The 21765-nt window shown below is 37.8% G+C and overlaps 1 protein-coding gene across 1 annotated transcript in view; it reads left to right on the forward strand.

Moving 5' to 3' along the window:
• NBAS (NBAS subunit of NRZ tethering complex) overlaps window positions 1–21765 on the forward strand; it is a 160890-nt gene that overhangs the window by 92231 nt on the left and 46894 nt on the right. Inside the window, exons 41-44 of the mRNA XM_054279753.1 lie at window positions 4687–4916; window positions 7888–7998; window positions 11087–11337; window positions 13326–13660. Of these exons, the coding sequence (XP_054135728.1) occupies window positions 4687–4916; window positions 7888–7998; window positions 11087–11337; window positions 13326–13660 (927 nt within the window). The remainder of the gene's footprint in view (window positions 1–4686; window positions 4917–7887; window positions 7999–11086; window positions 11338–13325; window positions 13661–21765) is intronic.

Here is a 21765-nt window from a genome sequence, read left to right on the forward strand (position 1 = left end):
TTAAGAAATGGTCGTGAAAGCTGATCCTGACCAAAACTGTTGTCACACAATACGTGTAGCTGCAGCAGTGGAAGGACAATAAGGTTGAGGTATCCTCACATTTGAGTTATGTAACAATAAAGGTTTATTTCTCAGATGTTCTGGTCTTCTATTTTAGCCATATGTTTTATCTTTTGCTTTGGGCAGATCAGATGTGAGACAGCTGTGATATGGAAGGTTGGCTACCCCAAATTCATGTGGTGCTGTATCTAAGTTAAAGTACTTTTGATTCACAGCATGACAAAAGTCTAAGTTGAAGACAGGTGTCATTAATTTAATTAATGAAACGCTGTCCTGTGGAGAGATGGAGTGTATTTCTTGAGTGAACAGGCACGTTCAGGATTTTACTTCTTGGGTGAACTATTTTCTTCCTGTAAATCTTTTTTCCTGCTTCAGTATGTGAGGAAAATTATTGTCTTATGTGCTTCCCTTCATTCTTTTTCTCTTGCCTTCCCCTCCGTCAAATTTGTAGCACACTGAATCTCTTGCTGCAAGGACTGTGGCAGTTGCTACAAGGATTAGGGATAGCTTTCCTTTCTGAAATATGAATGCATTCCAGAGGTGTGGTTTGGTTCCCAGCTGCACTGGTGATGGGCAGCAACTGCAGGGGCAGGGAAATGGGCAAAATGCACCTGTGTGTGCAGCAGGAACCCCACACCCTGCTCTCTGGTGTGTGTGCAACAGGAACCCCACACCCTCTGCTCCCTGTTCACCCTTGCTCATGTGCTGTCCTCTCCTTGTTTTGCTAACTGTGAAGATTTTGCTTGGTGTGTGTGTCTCCCTCTGGAGCATGAGACCTTTCTTAGGATTGTTTAAAATGGTGTAAAACAAACCTGATGTTACAGGGATCTGGGCACAAGGGAGCCTGTCCTCTGCCTTCCTTTTGGATTTCTGTGGCTGAATGCAGTGGCAGCTTTTGCCCATTGCCAGAAGATCACAGTTCAAAAGGTGATGGAAACGCTTTGCAATCTCAATCCAGAGAGGTCCACAGTGTCAGTTTTGTCTTTGAGGTGATTATGAGTGGATTGGCCTCTGAGCTAAGCAGTTTTTCTGATCACTTTTTGTGATCATTTTTGTACTGCAGTCTGTAGATTATTTACATTAAAAACAGTATCAAAAGAATAATAGGTTATTTAAGAACAATTGGATGGCTTCTTGGTCTTAAAAGAAGTAAGCAAGCCAAATAGCCTTACAGTGATCTGTTATTATATCAGTGATAAAGTGTTCACAGTACAGCATTTTTAAATTTTATTTTATTATTCTTTTTTTTATTAGTATTACCATAGTTGTAAAATTATTGCCACTTCCTGAGCAGGAGAGGAGCAGCATAGCTGCTCTTTTTTTTATTTTTTTTTTTTTAATTTGTTTCTGATGCATATGACTGAATTAAGTTTTACATAGATTGGAAGAGGAAAAAAGGCATACCAACTTGCCTGGAAAAAAAGCCACAAAAATTGAAGATTAACTCAGGCATAAGAATGAAGGCATTCCAAGATCAAAATCTCTTATTTGCTTATAAAACCAGTGTTGCTTTTATACTATCACAGTGGCTCACATATTGCAGGGCTTCACTGATGTCACTTCCAGAGGGTGACCAAAAAAGGACTGCTTTAAAATATTTAGTCAGGTGGACCCTGGATCCCTGCTGAGGGATTGTTAACAACCAGTGGGGCAATAGGGATAGAAATATGACCTGTGCTGAGTAAATGACATCTAAGAGCATCAAATTAAATTAGCTTAATGCTGAAGTTATGTGTGCTTTTTCTTTTCTCTCCATTCTTTTTTTTTTTCCTTAATTCCTAGGTAAGGCCTCTGCCAGCACAAGTATAGTGTTAGCCCAAGAGCTGAGTGAAATGCATTGGCAGGGGGTTCCTGAGGGATTTCCCCTGGCAGTGCTAGGGAGGCTTCTGAGTTAACGGTCTCAATGCATTTGGGTCAGCTCTTTGGCTTCTTTGGAAACTTACCCTGTGTTTGCAATGTATAAGGGCATGTAAAATGCCCTTCTGCATGATCACAGGAGAGAAAGCTTTTTTCAAACATCCCTCTAGAAGTACTGGAGGAGATTATCTGGCAAACTGGGGAGTTGGACACCTAAGCACAATTTCTAACTGGCCAAAGGACTCTGAAAAACCAAGACAATTGTATAGTAGCTCTTTGGGGGTTGTTGGTGTGGTTTTTGACAAGTGATGTTATAAAGGGAACAAGTTGAATATGGCATCTTATTGGTCTTACGTGTCAAAATTAATTTGGATTTACACAAATTGCTGTCTGTTACAATTTGAAGAATGTCCAAAAATTGAAAAACTCTGTGAATGTTGCAGTAAGATTCAGACTTGACTGATTTTACTGATTTTTGTCATGGCCAGGTACCGTTACTAGCTAGTTGTTACTGTTTTTTCAATTAAAATTTGTAAAAACATTTTTTTGAAAACTGGCGATCCAGCTGTAGTGATTTTTCTTTCTTACAGTTTCATTAGAACAAGCATTATGTCTAATTGAATTAGCTATTTAATGGATGTAGAAATAGTTTTGCTTTTCTTCTAAAAGATATGCATTATTAAAAATGTGAAGATGTTAAAAAATGAGTAGTTAAAATTAAGAAATACAAGTTCAATGCATCTTGATACCAAACAGAAGACTGTGGGATTTCTCTAATTTCAGATTCATATGCTGCGATAGTTTAGGCCATAGGTTTTTTAAGAGATAAGAGGATAACACTTCATTGAAAGATTTCTCATGGTGAATAGAGTAAGACAATCTTTGGAAACTACTTGCAGTAAACAAACTTCAGTTGTGTTTTCTTAATCTAAATGTATAATTTTTATCTTCTAGATTGAATAGTTTGCACTTTATTTTGCCACATATATCTGGGATATTCACATAGTGTCAGATTCTTTTATTCTAAATTAGCCATTAGTAAGACCAATAGACCCCAAGACATTATTTCCAAATAAGGTCCTTGGGACCATAAACAGGCAGCATGGAAGATTACACACAGGTGCTTTTACAGAAATATACCACATGGGGCCTTAATGGAGAGAGGGGAAAGCTAACAAAAGACAGCAAATTTACTCCCATAGGTTTTCTGAGGAACCTGCCTTTCTCAGTGCACTGGAGGTTTTAGGCAGTTATGTTAAACATGTTTCCCTGTCTTGCTCTGACTTACCCTGTCTCCATGCTTTGTTTTTAGTGTATCACATAGAATGAGATACCAAGGTACATAGTAAGCTGTGGATGAGTTTCCAGCTGATATAATTGTGTTGTAGAGGCACTGCTCTGCTTGCCTGTCTCTTTTTGTGAAGTTTTATTATTCTACTACCAATCTCCTAAGCAGCCTTGAGAGAAGTGCTGCTGTTGTGTATAAAACCAATGAGTTTGCAATGTTTGGAGGGCTTCAGAAGTGCACAGTGAAGAGGAAAAAGGATGCCCTGTAGCATTTGATGTGATTTGGTGAGCAGCCTGTCAATTAAGATACTTGGAAAAAAATCAATTTAGAATGACCAGCAAGTCACAGAAAAAATAAAGCACGCCTCAAGGTTTAAACTTTTGGTGCATGTTTTACCCAGCTGTGCACTCAGTGTTCACAAGTTTATCTTCTAATGTAGCAGAATAAATCTGTAGTAAAAAACCAAAGTATATTGCTTGGGTACACTCGACATTTTTGAGATCACAGCAGTTATATCAGCTGTTTCTCTTAGGAAATACTTCATCTACACTGGCATCCTAAGGTATTTTTTGGTGGCTCTTTTGGAGGTACTCCTTCCTCAGTGGATGCCACACAGAAGTCACAGTGCATCTTTTGGGCATTGAGCTGCTGTTGCCCTCATTTTTCATGGAAGAGAGAAATCAAGGTATCAAGTAAGCCAAGTGTTTAGATGTTACACAGAGCTCTGTTCAAGTGGAGGTGCCTAGGCATAGCCACTGTCCAGATGTTGAAATAAATTGGAGCACTCCACAGTACATGCATTCCTTTTTCATGCTTTGTGTTCTAAATTGTTGCTTTGCTATGAGGATTTTTGACTACAGAAGTTAATGGTTTATAACAGATGCACTTGGTGTGTAATTTCTAACACAGAAAAATAAGCTTTATTTGTGATTAAGGTATTTTGAAAAGTGAGGTTGCTTAGTTCATAGATGATCAGTGTTTTATTCTTTGAGGATTCAGGGTGCAGGCAATGCTTTGAGTAATTTGTGGATCCTGCAATACTTCTTTGAAAGTATTAGTTCTCAACACTTAAAAGCTATTCCTCTCTTCAATCTTCTATCAGAAATTCAGTAAATTTTCTTTTACTTCAGTGTTTGATTAATCAGTTACTTAGTTTCAATGTAAATAAAAGTGAGGAATTTAAAAACAAATGAATTCAGTCATAGTGAGACATTTGTTACTATTAATTTGATGAGGTGAGTTTGGGGTTTTTAAAAATATTTATATCATATGGAGTAGTCTAAAACATTCCAAAAGGATAAATTATGATAACAGAGCACATGGGCCTTACAGAAAATTTTAAATTCTGTTTACTTAAAATTTCTCAGAAATGGAAAAAAATCTCCTAGTTTTGAACACAGGGGTCAATTATATATTGATAATTCTTTGTTCAGAATTAACAGGGATTTTTTTTTTAGTTTAGTTGTCTGTTATTTTTGCAGGCTGATCCAAAAGAGTTGATTCAGATGGTCACAAAGCATGTTACTCAGTATGCCGAGGCAGACTGGCCTGAAGAAATCAGCAGTTTGATAAATCAGCTGCATTACTACAATGAACGACTGCTGGACTTCACTCAGGCTCAGACTCTGCAAGGACTTGGCAGAGGAGTGGACGTGCAGAGATTTACAGCAGATGCACAGTACAAGAGAGAAACAATACTAGGATTGGCAGAGTAAGTAATTTGTATTAGGTTTGTTTTCTCTGTTTCAGAATAGAATAGCTTTAAGCTTTAAATTAGGAGAGTAAATGGAAAGTAGTGCTGACCTTTAGAGAGATAATTTACTTGCTTTTGAGATTTACACTGTAATACAGCTACAATTGGAGCTTTTTTATGTAACTGCTCTACTTAAATGAAATGTTGCTCAAATAAATGGATTTATAATTGAATCTATAACTCTTCATTTACTAACTTCTAATATTAAAATTAATCAGGGATTAATGAAAGCAGAGCATAGATGACGGTTTGGTCTGTTTCTTTCATCTCCTGTAAACCTGCCCTAGCAATCTATTAAGGTATGCCCATGCATCAAAGTTTGGAATGAACTATAGTTGAAAAAAAAAGACTTGTTAAACTGTATTTTATTCTTAATAATTTAGTTAGAACTGCTGTATATCACTGGTTTTTTTCCATGTAGTAATTTGGAAGTACTTCGCCACATATGTTCTGATATTTAGCATGCTTTTATCTCACCTTTCAGAAATACAGAATAGAAAAAAAGAAGGATATAGGATAGTACTTTTCATATTAAAAATACCTTTAATTAATACCTGCATGCAGGTACTTCAGGCTGTGAACAAGTCATGAATATGACTTATGTTTTAGGGACAGTCACAGCTGACTAGTTGACAGACTGTCAGAGAAAGAGTTCTCTGCAATAAGAAGCTTTAAATATAATCTCAGATTTTCAGCTGATGTCTGCATAAAGCTTTTGAAGAGCATATTTAAATATTTTCAGTTTTCCACATGTGTAGCTACTCATAGCTACAATTCCAATAGAAATTTGCTACTAAATGGAATTGATATACCAAATAAGAGTGGTTGTATAAGGTCAGGTTTTGGACACAAAGCTGATGCTTTATATCTGTGAAATTTTTTCCTGCATTCATAAAAATAGCTTTTGTCACTGCAGATTTTGTCACTGCATTCATAAAAATAGCTTTTAATAGTCTTTTAATGTTTCCATTCAAATTGCCTGCTTTGTATCTATTGTTACTAAGCTCATCTGTCTGGTGTGTCAGGAGGTTACATCTTGATGACTACCTACAGAAAGTTCAGTACAAGTAGTCTTCTCTTATTACAGATACTCACTTTGATTACAGCAGGATAACTTACATTTTCACCCCAGAGTTTATAGATACTGTCTCTTGTAAAATAAAGTAAATATGAAGAGAAAGTTCCTTACAGTAAGTAGAGGTAAAAACACGATATGAAAGGGTTAGAAGTGGCACTTCCGTATTGGGCATTTGCAGAGATCCAGTTAATTACTTGTTCAGCTTGCAGCTTCCTTGCTTTAATCTTCTCAGTGGAGTCTTAATCTGCATTTTCTAATGGAAAAGATGCACAAATTCAATGTAATTGTGTAGCATATTTGTTCTTACTTTTTAATTAAGTGCCTCATGTTTTTTAATCTTTTATGAAGTGCTGTTTGAAGGAGCAACACCTGGAAAAGATTACATTTTATTTACTAAACAGCTTTTTGGAGCAATTTGCTAAAACTAGCTAACTGGTAGTAGTCTGCATTATCTTCTGTATTTGGTGTATATCTTTGGAAGCTGTTGTTTATTGAGTTTGCACCACTCTTGGGTAATCCAAAGTGTGCCTGTGCTCACCTTCAGTTTCCTTTGGCAGTCCTTGGACTCAGACCAACAGGCAGGCAGGGCTGGGCATGAAAAAGGGTGTGTAAAAGAAAGCTGAAAGATTCTCTGCAAGGTAATGGACATTTTTTCAGCTTTTCATTGTGCAACAGCTGCTTGCTTTTGTCATTACCTTGACAATGAATAAATTGCTTGTACTGTTCTTCATTTATATGGTATAATTTCCCTAAACCACCACTGCCTTAGGCTGCTGCCGCATGCCACTCTTAGACAGAAGGGGAGGATTGTGGTATAGCTTATAAAGTTCCAGGAGGAAAGGATCCCACTAGTTCCAGGAGCCACTCCTGATTTGTATGATTGACTGGATTATTTTGCAACTAAAGCATTCATACCATCTTCCTCTTTCACTGAATCACAGAATGGCTGAGCTTGGAAGGGGCCTCTGGATGTCATCTTGCCCAAACTCAGGCAGAGCCTCCTCAAGGATTCACATTAAGTGCATTTTAAAGGAGTTGTTCATGACAGGCCTATGAGGAAATAATTACACACAAATAGTGTTTTTCTTGGAATTATCCTGGAGAGAAAAGATTGAACCCAACCAAACTAAAACCAAAACCCAAAAATCAGCCTTAACAGTATTGCCTTTATGCCAGCCTAGAAACAAGAACCATTTATCTCTGTTTGAACTAAACTATACTGGATTAGTAACGATTAATATGAAGTTGGCTTTGAGCTTTCATATTTTACCATAATCTCCATCTCTTGTTTTGTCAAAGGTTTTATGCACTAACAGAAAAGCAGTATTTAATATTTTAGGACACAATGAGCTGGACATCTTCACTCCTTTTAGTCTACAAATACTGGGAGTGTTTTTGTCTGTGAACTACTAGGAAGAGCTTTGAGGATTTATATACCAGTTGGGCTAAAATACTGTAGGTGTTGCAACTAAATCAAATAAATGCTAACTGTGATGAGTTACATCCTTCATCACTTTGTAATTGAAATGGAATGAAAGCTGAGATTTTTTGCTTTAGCACAGTGTTGAGTAGAAACTGCCATTGAGAACCAGTGTTTGTGGTGTGGGTTCCTGTCTTTGAAATATCTTTGTAGTTTTTTTCCTTCTATTTATTGTTTCCCAAATGGAGCACCGAGTATAAGTAAATGCAGAAGGACATGCTTAATGTATTTTTATTTAAATTTTTTTCTATGTTCTTGTTTTATGAAAAAGACATAGTAAGTTTTCTAACATAAGCATTTATTTTCATATTACGTCTCATAGGGCTTAACATAACTTTTCCTTATTTTCTCTCATGCCTGTCCTCTACCAGGACACTTGAAGAAAATGTCTATAAAATTGCTGTTTCTTTGGCTCAGCGATACAATGTTCCACTTTGGGAAGTTTACATGACCCATCTGGAATTTTTATTCACTGACAGTGGGTAAGTTGTCTCCTCTGCAAATGCACATACAATTCGTTACATAGAAATAAATGCTGAAGTATGACATAATTTAATTATATTGGGAGTGGAGTTTGGGTTGTGTGTTCATTTGTCTTGTGTTGGAATAGCATGGGAATATTTGTCTTTTCCACGTAATGCTTCTGCAGCCAGCTGTGAAAGCTGCTGTTGCAGGCAAGGTTAAAAGTCCATGTGTGTCTTACTGTTCTTCAGAGTATTCCAGGACTTTGTTTCAAGTTTCCATAACTTTGAGTGTTAAGTTCTCTCTTGCAGTAGCAACTTATCCTGGAGTTACTCTGACAGTCCCTGTAATATATCCTGAAACCTGATAGTTTCTCTTTTACTCTTTTTTGCTCTTTATTGACCTCTGTTCTACATAATAGAGGAAATAAATATATCCCATTCACATTGTGCATCTGTTCATATTAGTTTCATTTTTTGATAGGAGCAGGTTTTTTTTTTTAAACAATGTTTTACTGAAACTGTTCTAGCCTAAAAGATTATGGTAGACCAAGCCTGGCATGGGTGTGGCATAACAGGAGGGGTGCTTATAATGTCTGTTCCACAGTGGCTTTAAGACCTTTATTTTTAAATTTATGTATTTATTTATTTTAACCTCTTACATCATGTCAGGCAGTTTTTGCCTACTGAAAGAGGAATAAACCCATTTGATGGAAGACCAAGCTACTTGCCTGAATAGCCCATGCAGATGACAGTGATGTAGAACTCCCTGTGCAATGCAGCAGCTCTTACCTACTGTTCTGACAGATATGATGAAATTAATTTGGTTTTTTTCAAATGTTACATTCTTAAAGCACCTTTAGCTTGCAGCAGTGTTGGTACATCTCTTAACATTAACTATTAATCAAAAAAAACCACTGAAATATTTTATAAGATGTGAGGCATAAAAAACAAAGCCTGGTGAATTGTCTGGAGAAGATGAAATAATGCTCTGAGATTTTTCTTCACTTCCTCCAAAAAACAGAGAAGTCATACCCTCTAAATTTTGATGCTGCTAAATTATTTACTGCTTTAAACAAAACAGACAGTCAGGATATAAACATGGCAACACCGGGCTGAGTGTGAAAGAGCCAGCTGCCTTCTCTGGGACTCGAATATTACCAACTGTTTTGCAACAGTTTTCTATTGTTTTCTTTGTTCTTGTCCTCCTTGATTTAGTATTCATAGAATTCTGAAATCACAGAAGTACAGAGTAACCATATTTTCTCTAGTGAAATTCAAAGAAAGTCTTAAAAGTTGATGTATAATAGCATAATATGCTGCTGAGCATATTTTTGTATCATAATCTCATTTTAAAATTGATTGACAGCAAATGACCATTACAGTATATATGAGTCTTGGAATTATGGCATTAATAATGGATGTTTCATTATGCATTCATTCTGAACTGAAATTAAGTTTATTCTAAGACTTAATCTCTTTAACCAAATATACAGTATTTCTGCAAGCCACTTTACATAGGGAGAAGCTCAAAAGAGCTTCATAGTTTGAATTAACATAGTTTGTATTAACTATTCTTTTGATTATTTGGTGACAAAGAATTAATGACTTCTTGTGAAATGAGTCTGAAAATTGTTCAGAATAACATTTTATAAAAATCAAGAGGAAATTTAGTTATTTCTTTTGAGGAATCTGATCACATTTGATTATCAAAACTCTATAAAATGGAATTTACAATTTCAGTAAGACAAACTTTTGTCTATCACAGAACCTCTTGTTCCAGAATCATTCTGAACACCACCATAAACTGTTCTTATCTGCAGTCAGCCCTGCCCTAAAAACACTGCAAACATCTGCCAATTCTGTTCATGTAATTTAGTGCTCCAGTAGCTTTTAGTTTGAACTTTGGGTATGAACACAAAAAAATAGTCATATCACAATCTTGAAGTACATCAGGTTGAAGTGTCTGCTTTCCCCAATATGAAAAGTGGATGGTGCTTTATTTCTATTAATATCATACTTGTTTTCATTAATATTGTAGAAAAAATAACAAATAAGAAGACTCTGTAGAATTAAAAGAATGCTTGCAATGTTAACCCTCTTGGGATAGATCACAGATGTAAAAATAACTAAAAAATATCTTATTCTCCCTGAGAAATCAGTTAATTTTTAAACTGAGAAGGTTGTATTTGTGGTGTTTGCTATAACAAATTCATCTTTTAAGAATGAAACAGAGACATTTTACTAACAGCATATGTATTTGGGGAGGGAAATTATGAAATTCTAATTTAATCAGTTTTAAAGTAGATTTTCCTCAGATTTAGATAATACTTTGAGTTACGAAAGATAAACTTAAGATGATATGCACCCTTATGCACCCATTTTTCTCCCAGCTGAGGGAAAAAAGAGTGATTATGTAGTCACTTGGAGGTGTCTGAATTCATACTGTGAAAAAGCTAATGTATTCTTTTCAAAATATTCAGGAAAGAATTTTCTGAAGCAGTGAGACTGACTGAGGTCAACCCAAAGCTTACTGATATTTTCATAAGCTTTCATGGATGACAATTTGAGAAGCAACTTGTTAAACTGTCAAAGTCTTGGTAAAATGTCCTAAGCATGAATAATAGTGCCAAACAGATTAATTGCTGGGCAAGAGCCAGTTTTCAGTGATAATATCTCTCAAGATGTGCACAGGTACTCATCAGCTACAGAAAACAGAACGTAATGGATTGGGAAAGCTTCTAACTGGGCAGTAGGATCTTTGAACATCATTCAGCCACAAGTAACTGGTTAGTTTGTTTAAGAAGGTCTTCCTTCACACATGTCCTGGATGTGTTTTTTCTTTTTACATATAGCTGTACTCCCAGATGTGAAATCCTGCTTTGAATTTCACTTGAGTATTCATAACCCTTAATCTGCATGTCCAAGGTAACAGGATCAGGAAATACAGGAGTTGCTTAGCTGTTGTTTATAGAGTGTACAGTTATCTAAGTGTTTGTGAGTGAGACCCTAAAAAGAAGAAAGGATTGTCCTCTCTCCCAGGTGTGCAGCTGTAAGAGTCTTTCATGGCACATCCAGGCCTTTAAGCGAAAGTTATTTCTAAACACAGGTTATCGACACTGCAAATAGAAGAAAGAGCGCAAAGTCTTGGTCTGTTTGAGACTTTGAAAAGCAGTCCTGAGACCTTTCATGAGCACATGGCTAAATATGTTTACCCAAGTATTGAAGGCCAAGATCACCAGCGGTTGCTTTACTATTTTACACTCCTGGAAAACTGCGGCTGCTCAGAAGTGGTGAACCCCGCTCTTAAACCTGAAACTCACATACGACTCCTGAAAAAATTCAAAGCGGTTGCACCAGGTAAGAGAATACCTGTTTGTTTTCTTCATCACTGTATTTATTACTTTATGATGTAAGTATTGGGATGATTATGCTCAGCTAGTTTGTTTTCCTGGTAATTGTTTCTTTTCTGTGAGCAAAGGAGATGAATACAGTTAATATAGTTGCAAGTTCTTTTTCTTTGTTTTACTGGAAATTTATTTGATTACAGCAAGAAAAAACAAGTTAAGAACAGGTTTCTGTTAGTGATGCAAATTAAAATTATTGGTGATATTTCATAGTGAAATTTTAAATGAAAAATGTCAAGTTCCTAGAGTATAATTTTTAACACTGCAAGTTTAACATGAATATTCTCAATGGGCTTAAGAAAGTTTACCTTTCGAGAGTCTGAATTACAGAATATATTAGGGACTTCATGCATTTTGTGTTTGTTTGTCTGAAAGAGGATAATTTTTTGTTATGTTTTACCCTTGATACTACCTTTTCCTTTCCCAGAATTACAGCATTGTTTGTAGCCCTACATTTTCAGACAATTACTGTAAAATACTCTGCTGCTAAGCATTCTGGAGCTTGAAATACTACTTTCAATTTGCTTGTTAGTTGGATACTTTCTTGAATTTTAGTTGTACAACTCCAAATCCAGTTTCAGATTGAAAAATACGCACTGTATGGCATTACCTCCTGTGAGGATGAATTAATCGATCAGTATTGGAACCTGATTTGATTTGGACACTAACTGTGCTGCAAAGTTTGAAGAGATGGTGCCTGTGAATTCATGTATTGCAGGAAAATAAAAGTCAGTTTTTTTGGAGACGAGGGATAGCCCTCAGTTCTTATTCATGTTATTCAACAGTCAAGTTCTGTGATGCTTGCCAAAGAAAATTCTGCCATGAAATTATTGTTGCATTAATTTATTTAAGCAATTTATTAAAAAAAAACATCCTGGGAAAATATGTCAGTCATAAATTCGTCAGTTTGTGTGGTAAAAAATTAAATCTTTGTACTACATGCCTAATCAAAATTCTCAGTGTTCAGCATAGTTTAGAGATAGGAGTGAAGGAACAACAGCTAAGTGTTTACAGAGGTTGCAGGCCCAAAGTGTATGAATAAGAACATGGCAATAGAAGTCAGTTACTTTAGAAATTATGTACAGAAGAAAACAAAATGGTATCATTTCTAGAAATACTACTGTTGTTGGTAAATTAATTGCAAGGATGTTCTTCCTCTGAGAAGCAGAGTAGTAGCATGACTCTTGATTATATAAATATTGATGTAAATGGATCTACATGTCCTATCTCTAGCTGACCTTATTTAGTTTACTTGTAGTTAGTGCCTTACAATTTTTCCTAAGCGGTAAGTACCAGTTGTTACATGATCAGAATACATATTTTAAATTAATGAAGACTCATGCTTTGACTTGCATGAGGTTTTGTGGGATTTACATTTAAGTTCTAGCATGATTCTATATACTATATTTATGCTCTTGCTTCTTTGAGAATCTGCTTTTTTCAGATTGTGTCATAGAATCACCGAACAATTGGGGTTGGAAGGGACCTTAGAGATCAACCAATTCCATATCCCCTGCCATGGGCAGGGACACCTTCCCCTAAACCAGATTGCTCAGTGCCCCACCCAGCCTGGCCTTGGACACTTCCAGGGATGGAGCATCCCCAGCTTCTCTGGGCAGCCTGTTCCAGTGACTCACCACCCTCAGAGTGAAGGATTTCTTCCATGTATCTAATCTAAATCTTCCCTCTTTCAGTTGGAACCTATTGCCCCTTGCTGGAGTGATATATAATGTTAAAATATGTTCCATGGATTGAGAAATTTCACATGCATCAAGTCATCATAAAATCTAAGTCTGTCAGCATTTATGTTTGTAAAAGGAGATGGGCTAGAGTCTTTTTAGTTCTGCAGATGCTAGTGTATTCATTATTTCACATGTCATTTTGGAGTGTGAGTAGATTTAATTATGAATAACTTTTACCTCTTTCTCCTTCTGTCACTAGGTCTTAATTACAAAAAACTAACAGATGAAAATGAAAACCCTCTGGAAACATTGGAGCCCATCCTTACAAGTCAAAATATCTTATCTATTTCCAAACTGGCTCCCAAAATTCCTAAAAAAGATGGCAGCATGCTGTCACCAAGTTCTGTTTATACTGTGTGGTTGCAAAAACTTTTTTGGAATGGTGATCACCATCTCATTAAAAAAATACCAGAAACCATGGAGGAGTGGCTACATGCGTATGATATGTGTTCCAAATACTTTGATAGACTCGATCCAGATGATATTGCTACTTTCATTGATGAAATTACTTTTTCTTCCAAAGCTGTCACAAAGGTAAGGACATATTTTTAAAGAATTTTAGTCCTCAGGTGAAGCATATAATATATGAGTTCAATATAGTATCAAGAAGAAAGTCCCAGGAGATGTTACAGTTTTCATTTTGCAGTATTTATAGATAAATTTGTAAACCTTTCCCTGCCTACCTTTTCTTTTTATGACAGCCAGTATGAAAAGAAGGGATTTTTATTCACTTAGGGAAGTTAGATCTGTGGATGTGAGAGTTTTGATGGAACCTCAAAGACCTCATGTGCTCATTCAACTGAGAGTAAGATATTGTGTCATTGAGTAGTTTGGGTTGGAAGAGACCTTAAAGACCATCAAGTTCTAACCTCCCTGCCATGGAGGATTTCTACACTTCTTCCATCTATCTAATATAATATAAACCTGGCCTCCTTCATTAAAGCCATCCCCCTTGTCCCATCACTACAGGCCCTTTGGAAAGCTCTCCTGCAGCCTCCTTTAGGTGTTGAGGGCTGCTCTAATGTCTTCCCAGAGTCTTCTCCTCTCCTTACTGAGCAGCCCAGCTTCTCAGCCTGTCCTCATAGGAGAGTTGTTGCATCCCTCTGCACATCTTTGTGGCCTCTTCTGGGCTCAGACAGTCCCACTGTCCCTGTGTTTGACATAGATGTTAAACAGTGCCAGTCCCAGTACCAGCCCCTGAGGAGTGACACTTGTCAGTGCTCTCCATTTGGACATTGAGTCCTTAATGCAACTCCTTGTGTGCAGCCAACCCAGCCAGTCCTTTATCCACCAGGTGTTCCATCTGTCACATCTATCTCTCCAGTTTGTGCATCATGCTGAACAGTGTCAAATGCTTTGCACCAGTTCAGGTAAATGACACCAGTTACAGCTCCTCTTTCTTCATCCACCAGTTCTGTAACCCTGTCAGAAAAGACCACCAGATTTGCCAGGCATGATATGCCCTTAGTGAAGCTGTGTTGGCTGTCACCAGCCACCTCCTGATTTTCTGCACCTTACCATAGTTTCCAGGAGGATCTGTGACATGATCTTGCCAGTCACCAGGATGAAACTAATCAGCCTGAAGTTCCATAGGTCATCCTTTTTTAAAAATGAGGACTATTATTTTCCCTTCTAGAGTCAGTGGGAATTTCTCCAGACTGCCACAACTTCTCAAATGGGTGGACAGTGGCTTAGCAAATTCGTGCACCAATTCCCTCTCAACCCACAGAAGCATCTCTTAAGGACTCAGGACTTGTGCACCTTCAGGTTCCTTAGATGGTCTTGAGCATGAGCTTTTTCTGCAGGGGCTTATTCTTCACTCTGCCAGTCCCTTCATTTGCTTTCTGCAACTTGGGTAGCATGGCTGGAGCACTTGCCGGTGAAGGCTGATGCAAAACTGTTATTGAGTGACTCTGTTTTCTCCATGTCTCTGGTAACCCCACTTCTTATTTCCTTCCATAGAGGACCCATGTTTTCCCTAGGCTTTCTTCTCTCACCAGTATACCTACGGAAGCTTTTCTTGTAGCCCTTGGTGTTCCTAGCAAGATTTAGTTTGAGCAGTGTTTTAGATTTCCTAACCTGATCCCTAGCTGCTGGGATAGTTCCTCTGTATGCCTCACAGGGTATCTGTCCTTGTTTCCCCCCTCTGTAGGCTTTCTTTTTAGTGTTTTAAGTTTTTCCAAGAGCTCCTTGTGCATCTCTGCAGGCCTTCTAGTATTTTTGCCTGACTACTTCTTCTTTGGTATACATTGTTCCTGCACTTGAAGGAAGCTGGCCTTCAATATCAGCCAACCTTTTTGGGTCCCTTTTTGCTTTATCCCATGGTACTCTACCAGGCAAATCCCTGAAGTGTAGAGCAGTGAACTTCCTGTACACCCTCCTCATTGCACTAAGGGTCTTCATGGCTACTGCAGCCCAGGCTGATCATGATTGTCACATTTTCCTCCAGTTCTTCCTTGTTGGTGAAAACAAGTTCCAGCATAGCACTTCTCCTAGGTGGTTCCTGTATCACTTGGAGAAGGACATTGTCATCACTGCATTCCAGGTGCCTCCTGGATTGCCCGTGCCCTGTTGCATTCTCACTCCACCAAACACTGGTGTGGTTGTATTTATTTACTTGTGCTCATCCTAAAATCTATTGTGCCACAGGCTTGTGCTTAGTACCAGGCTTTTACATTCAGAATAAGATGTTCCAAAGAGAAAGTAGTCTGGCCCAATGTCTGTGGTTTCTAACCATTGTAATAATGTAAATTATAAACTGTTGTAATCTCATCTGGGTGAAAGCCTGGTTTTGAAGGAATGCACTTTCATGTGTGTAACATATATTACCAGATGTGGAGTTTATTTTTGCCCAGTGAAACCTACTTGAAAGGCTATTTCTAGCATAAAGTTTTAACCATGCTTTCTTACGTGTCTTTACCATGAGGCACAAAAGAGAAATGAGATTTCTTAGATTTTGCCTTATTAAAAGATCTAGAGATGTCTTCACTAACTTTATCTGAAATGAAAAGGCAATAGTGTCCAGGAGTTTTTTGTGTCTGTCTTCTTTATTTTGGTTTGTGACAGTTTTTCTGAGGTATTTATGCACCATGTCTAATGAGGTGAATTTTAGTTTGTTCTGTCTTTAAATACTGTTTTAACATTCCCACAATATTAGTATAGGTTTATTAGAACCAATCTAACCTGTGTCTATATCAGAAGTTGGTGAAAAAAATTCTAGCTGGGTTAATAAGAAACTTTGTCAGCACAGAGTTTATGCTGTGATCTGACTGTCAGAGTAGACCAGCATGTTTTCTCTAGTTTCATCAGCTGTCTCTGAAGCCTTTTTAGCAGAACTGTTGTCTTGGCTTAGGTGTTTTGATCCCTTTTATCTCATAAAGGTACTTTTCATTCTTATGAGCAATGATTCAAGCTCCTCCTGAGATCTTAATTGCCAGACTTGACCCTGAACTGAGGTAGCAAGGGCATGGCTTGTCTAATGAGAAGGATGTACTGTCTTTACATGTGGTCATTGCAACAGACTACTTGAAACTCTTGCTGTTAATGTTTCCTGAGTATTTCAAGGTTATTCCTCTTTTATTCCAGATGAATGGTACAGGGAGAGAGTAGGATATCCTCCACTATGTGTCTGTTTTGAAACACCTTGATTATTTTCCTTTTTTTCTGTTCAGGATTCTAATACATTTTCTCTACCCTCTTGAGAGTAAAGAGAAGGAATATCATGAAAGAAGCACTAAAGGCAAGAAGATTGTGATTTGTGGTCAGGCAGAATTTTGTAGTAGAGACCTGTTAGCTTTTTGGCCATGAAAGACGCTCAAGAAATGCTTGAAACAGTTGGTCAAATCACCTAATGTGCCATGCACTGGGTTTGGGATTGACATCTTTCAGCTAGTTTTGCCTCAGGATGCTGTTCTCTTCTCAAGTAGAATTGTACCATGAGAAATTCTATCGTTGTTGACCCTGGAAACTTATCTCTGAGGTCTCTTTCCTCCACCTTTCATCTGGAAAACACTGCATACATAAAAGCAGCCTTTTGACTTGCACCTGTTAGTTAAATTTTATGTGTTTTGGGGATGCCATGGTCATGTGCTCACTCTTTTAATCTCTAATTCAGCACTTTCTTCCCAGTCTAGTTTTGTGACCAAATACTTTGCTATATCAGTTTTCTATTCCTACAACAGATGCATATTTAAGTATTTCATGGAAGTGCTGATACTTAGTCAAAATGCAAAAAAAACTGGTCATTATCATGAAATAATCTGTACTGTCACTGAGACAGAGACAACTCATAGAGGAAATTTGAGAGGAAGCTTACAGTGAGATAGTGAAGTGGGTTTTTTAGGAGTGCTGAGAGGTGAACTGGCAAAAAAGCCCAGAAAACAAATGCTGGATACCCTCACAGCTCTCTCTCACTCCTTCAAAATGTCAGAAGGGGAAGGTGGGAAAGAAGAGAGAGAGAATGTTCCAGGGAGATGATGAGATGCACTCCAGTGGTATTCTTGTGGAACAGTATCTCCGTGGAAAACCCCTTTTGGTCAGAAGCAATTGAGAAATGTCTGAAGTGCTGAGGTAATGGGACCTTGATTACACAGCACTGTAGGCTACATGAGCTCAACTTCAGAGGTGGCATTGCTGTTGTCACCATGTGGGAACTTAGGAAACAGACATCACAGTATCTCTGCTGCTCCAGTATTTCAGAAGAAGTAAGGAGAAGCAGTGGTGAACCAGCAAAGAAATAGGCAGCTGCTTCTGCTTGTGTGTCACTTGGATATGGCAGAAAACCTGGGAGCAGAATGTGTAAATATGCAAAAGGGAATGAAAACACAGGGGTTTAGTGGTGGCTTCTGCAACTCCTTGTTCTTCCTGACAAAGACAGGAATGCAATGAGCTTTGGCAGGAGCCCTTTTATTCACCTGTCCCTTTCCACAAACTCTTGTGTTTTAGCTTTCTCATGAATTGGGCCAGCAGTGACTGAATGAGCAGTGCTTGACTGGGCAAAGGGATTGAGAGAATGTCTAAATTTGGAGAAATGGATGAAGAGTTTGCATTTATGAAAAGGCAACTAACACTGTTATACTGACTGTAGTTCAGGATGTGACACGGTTTTAGGTACTTCTAGCTCTAAGAGGCCAGAGATTCTTTTCTCCCATATTTCTTGCAATCAGTAGAAGTGAGTTACCACCTGAAAGATGAGACTCAGTTCCCAGGCCTTAAGGGTTCATTAAATGGTCACATTGTGTGGTGGGAACTGTGTGAGCAGAGGTGCATCATAGTGGGACTTCAGAAAACCATAGACCCAAAGTAACATAGTTAATGTTGTTGAAGAAGGTATAGATTGATGCAATATTTTTTTGTTTGTGGTAAATGAAACAGGCAAGGACCTTAAGCCTTTGTCAATGCCTTCTTCACACATTGAAGGGCTGGTCCCTTGACCACAGAAGCTCACTGCTGCAAGCAGTGGAAAGGTTCCTGCTTGTGCCACTTATACTCAGATATGCTTTAACTCTGTATAACTATTTAAGTCTTTCTGACTAAATAATAAATCATTCAGTCTCTGTAGTGTTAAGAAAAGGCTGTTTGTGTGTATGGAACAGATTTCTTTCTAAACAGGAGATATTCCAAATATTCATTGGAATGACTGCTCATATTTTTGCATGCATTTTGAATCTGTCACCTTTTTTCCCCAGCAGCTCTGTTTGCTTTTAAATAATATTGATGTCATGGTTTGTTAATTATAGCAATGATCACATCAACTTCTTACCATGATGATTTTCCATTTGTTCCTGTTTCTGTGATCTTTGTGAAGCATTTTGGATAGTTTGAGGATTTTTTTAAATTTTTTTCATTGCCAGCATTTTGTTCATTGTGCTAGAGAGTTGGTTATGTCTTCAAAGAACCATCTGTTGTGGAGCTCATAGGTCATTGCCCTGATGGGTTTTTGATTAACAATACTCTGGAAAAAAAGCCTAGCACAACAAAAACACAACTGAAAACAATATTTTTAAATCACTGTGTTTTCATTATTGACCACACACTACAAATGGAACTTGGCACAATATGTTGATTAGAAGAAGAAAAGGCCACAGCTTTAGATGGGAAAAGCAGAATAAAAATCAGTCTGGTCTTCTGTAGAGAAAGAGAAGCTGAAATTTTCTTTACATGGGTACTCTGTTGCAGACTTCCATCAGACTACAGCTGATGATGTTTTTTGTTTAACATTCCATCTTTTATAACTTCTTTCCCAAATTCTGATTTAAAAGATTGAAAAGAACTTTTCTTGCAACTTAGTGATTTCAGTTGAAAGGTTGACTTACTTTCTCTGAGTCAGTAGTACTCTTTTGACCACATACCAAAGAGGTGTGGAATGAGAGCCTGTTACAACTGAACATTAACCTGCATCATTTTCTTGACTTCAGAGACATTGAATGCTGTTTAAAATAACTGTATTAAAAAAGCTCAGTTAAAAGAAAAAAAAAAAGGCCAAAGCCAGAATATTGTTCACTGTCATTTGTCTGGCTGATTGACTTAATGCTGTATAAAACAGTGAGGAAGACAGGGCATGACATTGCCTGAAGGTGTACAAGAAATGTTCTTACATGGCATGACTGCATTCAGATGTTACTTTTTGAATTACTTGGCTTCATTTTATCACTCCAGTGCTCCAGTTCAGTTTGTTTGCCTTGCCTGACCTTGTGTTGTTCATGCATATTGACAGTACTTCTTTTTCTAGTATCAGTGCAGGGTACTTTCTTTTATATAATTATTTTATAGTGCCTTTCATTTATATAGTTATTTTAATTAAACCTGCTTTGAGAATGGAATAGGAAACTTCACTAATGTCTTTTCTTTAACTTGTTCCTTAAACTTCCATTTAAACTTTTTCCAGATGAATTTTACAGGGTCTGGTGGGAATGAAGTTAACTTACATCATAGCAGCCTCAATGGGGCTGTGCTTTGGATTTGTGTCTGAAACAGTGTTGATACCACACTGGGATTTTGACTTGCTGAGCACTGCTTGTACGGTGTCAAGGCTTAATTTTTATCTCAACACCTCAGCCCTGAGTAGTGTGCAGGTAGGCAAAAAGTGGTTAAGGGACACAGCCAGGACAGCTGACTTGGGCTGGCCACAGGTGTGTTCTGTGCCATCTAATGTCACGCTCAGCGGTAGTAAACAAAGAGCTGCGTGAGATTAGAGGGATTGAGCACCTCTCCTATGGGGAAAGACAGAGAATTTGGATTGTTCAGCCTGGAAAAGAGAAGGCTTTGGGGTGACCTAATTGTGGCCTTCCAGTACCTGAAGGGAACCCACAGGAAAGACGGAGACAGACAAGAGCGTGAGATGGAGACAGGACAAGAGGGAATGGCTTCAAACTGGAGAGCAGGTTTAGATTAGACATTGGGAAAAATGGTTACCCAAAGAACCTGCAGATGCCCCATCCCTGGAAGTGTTGAAGGCCAGGTTGGGTGGGGCTTTGAACAGTCTGGTCTAGTGGAAGGTGTCCCTGTCCAAGGCAAGGGGGCTGGAACTAGGTGATCTCTAAGGTCCCTTCCAACCCAGGCCATTCTGTGATTTTGTGATTTGGCAGCAGGAACTGCACCCAGCTGTTCCATCTGAAAATAAAAATCCAGTTTTCATTAGGAGAGTGAGTGAACACTGGCACAAGTTGCTCAGAGGGGTTGTTGAGTCCTCCCACATTGGAGATACTCAGGAGCCACCTGAACTGTGGTCCTTGGCCACTGGCTCTAGGTGGCTCTGTTTAAGCAGATGCCCTTTGCCGGCCCCTTCCACCCATTCTGTGTTTCAGTGTTGCTGAGATCCCAGGTTCCTGTGCCATTAAAAGCAGTGGAGCTGTTGCCATAAGCTCACACTTGCATGTTTATCACTGGGAACAAGACTAGCAGGGTCAACATCTTCACACACAAGTAAATGATACTCATACTATGCTTTATTAAGAAGTACTTATGTACTCTGAGGAGAATAGGCTTTTGAGATGAGTTTTTACCCTGAGGAGTAAAATCTGTTGAGGTGAAATAGTATGTGATGTTCTTTGGTTGGAAAAGAGATTTTTGGGATTTTTTTATTACACATTATAGTCTATAGATTTTAAAATCTTCTTAAACTGTAAAAGCTTTTTAAATATAAAACTTCACTTCACATGCAAATAAAGCTTGAACTAACCCCTAAGCTATGTTTTTATCTCTGGTTCTGATACCAAATCTCATTTCTGAGGCTGACTAGAAGTACGGAAGAGAGCTAGTCACGGTTTGGAATAAAATAACCAGAGAAATTATATGTTCATAGTGCTGCATTTTGGCACTATGCAAATGTGAATGCAAAATTAAAACAGCCTTGTGAAAAAGCTGTATTTTCTTTCTTGGTTTTTTTTTTTTTTTTAAATCTGAATGCTTTATTCTGCATGTGCTTATGGCAACATGACTTCTAAACTGGCAGTATATTGACACTTTCCTCTAGGATATAAGTTAGATGGAATACTTAAATTGTTTGCTTTTTGCATCACTCTTAATTGCATTTTGAACATTAGAATGTACACTAGAAGAGAAAAAATTGAAATATGTAGCTGTTTTCTTCTTTTATCATCTTTATAAAATGGATATATAAATCCAGCTGTGGTTGTTGG

The sequence above is a fragment of the Melozone crissalis genome, unplaced genomic scaffold (genome assembly GCF_028551555.1).
Source record: "Melozone crissalis strain CALT ecotype California unplaced genomic scaffold, PUWL_Pcris_2 ptg000027l_1, whole genome shotgun sequence".
NCBI classification, from domain to species: domain Eukaryota; kingdom Metazoa; phylum Chordata; class Aves; order Passeriformes; family Passerellidae; genus Melozone; species Melozone crissalis.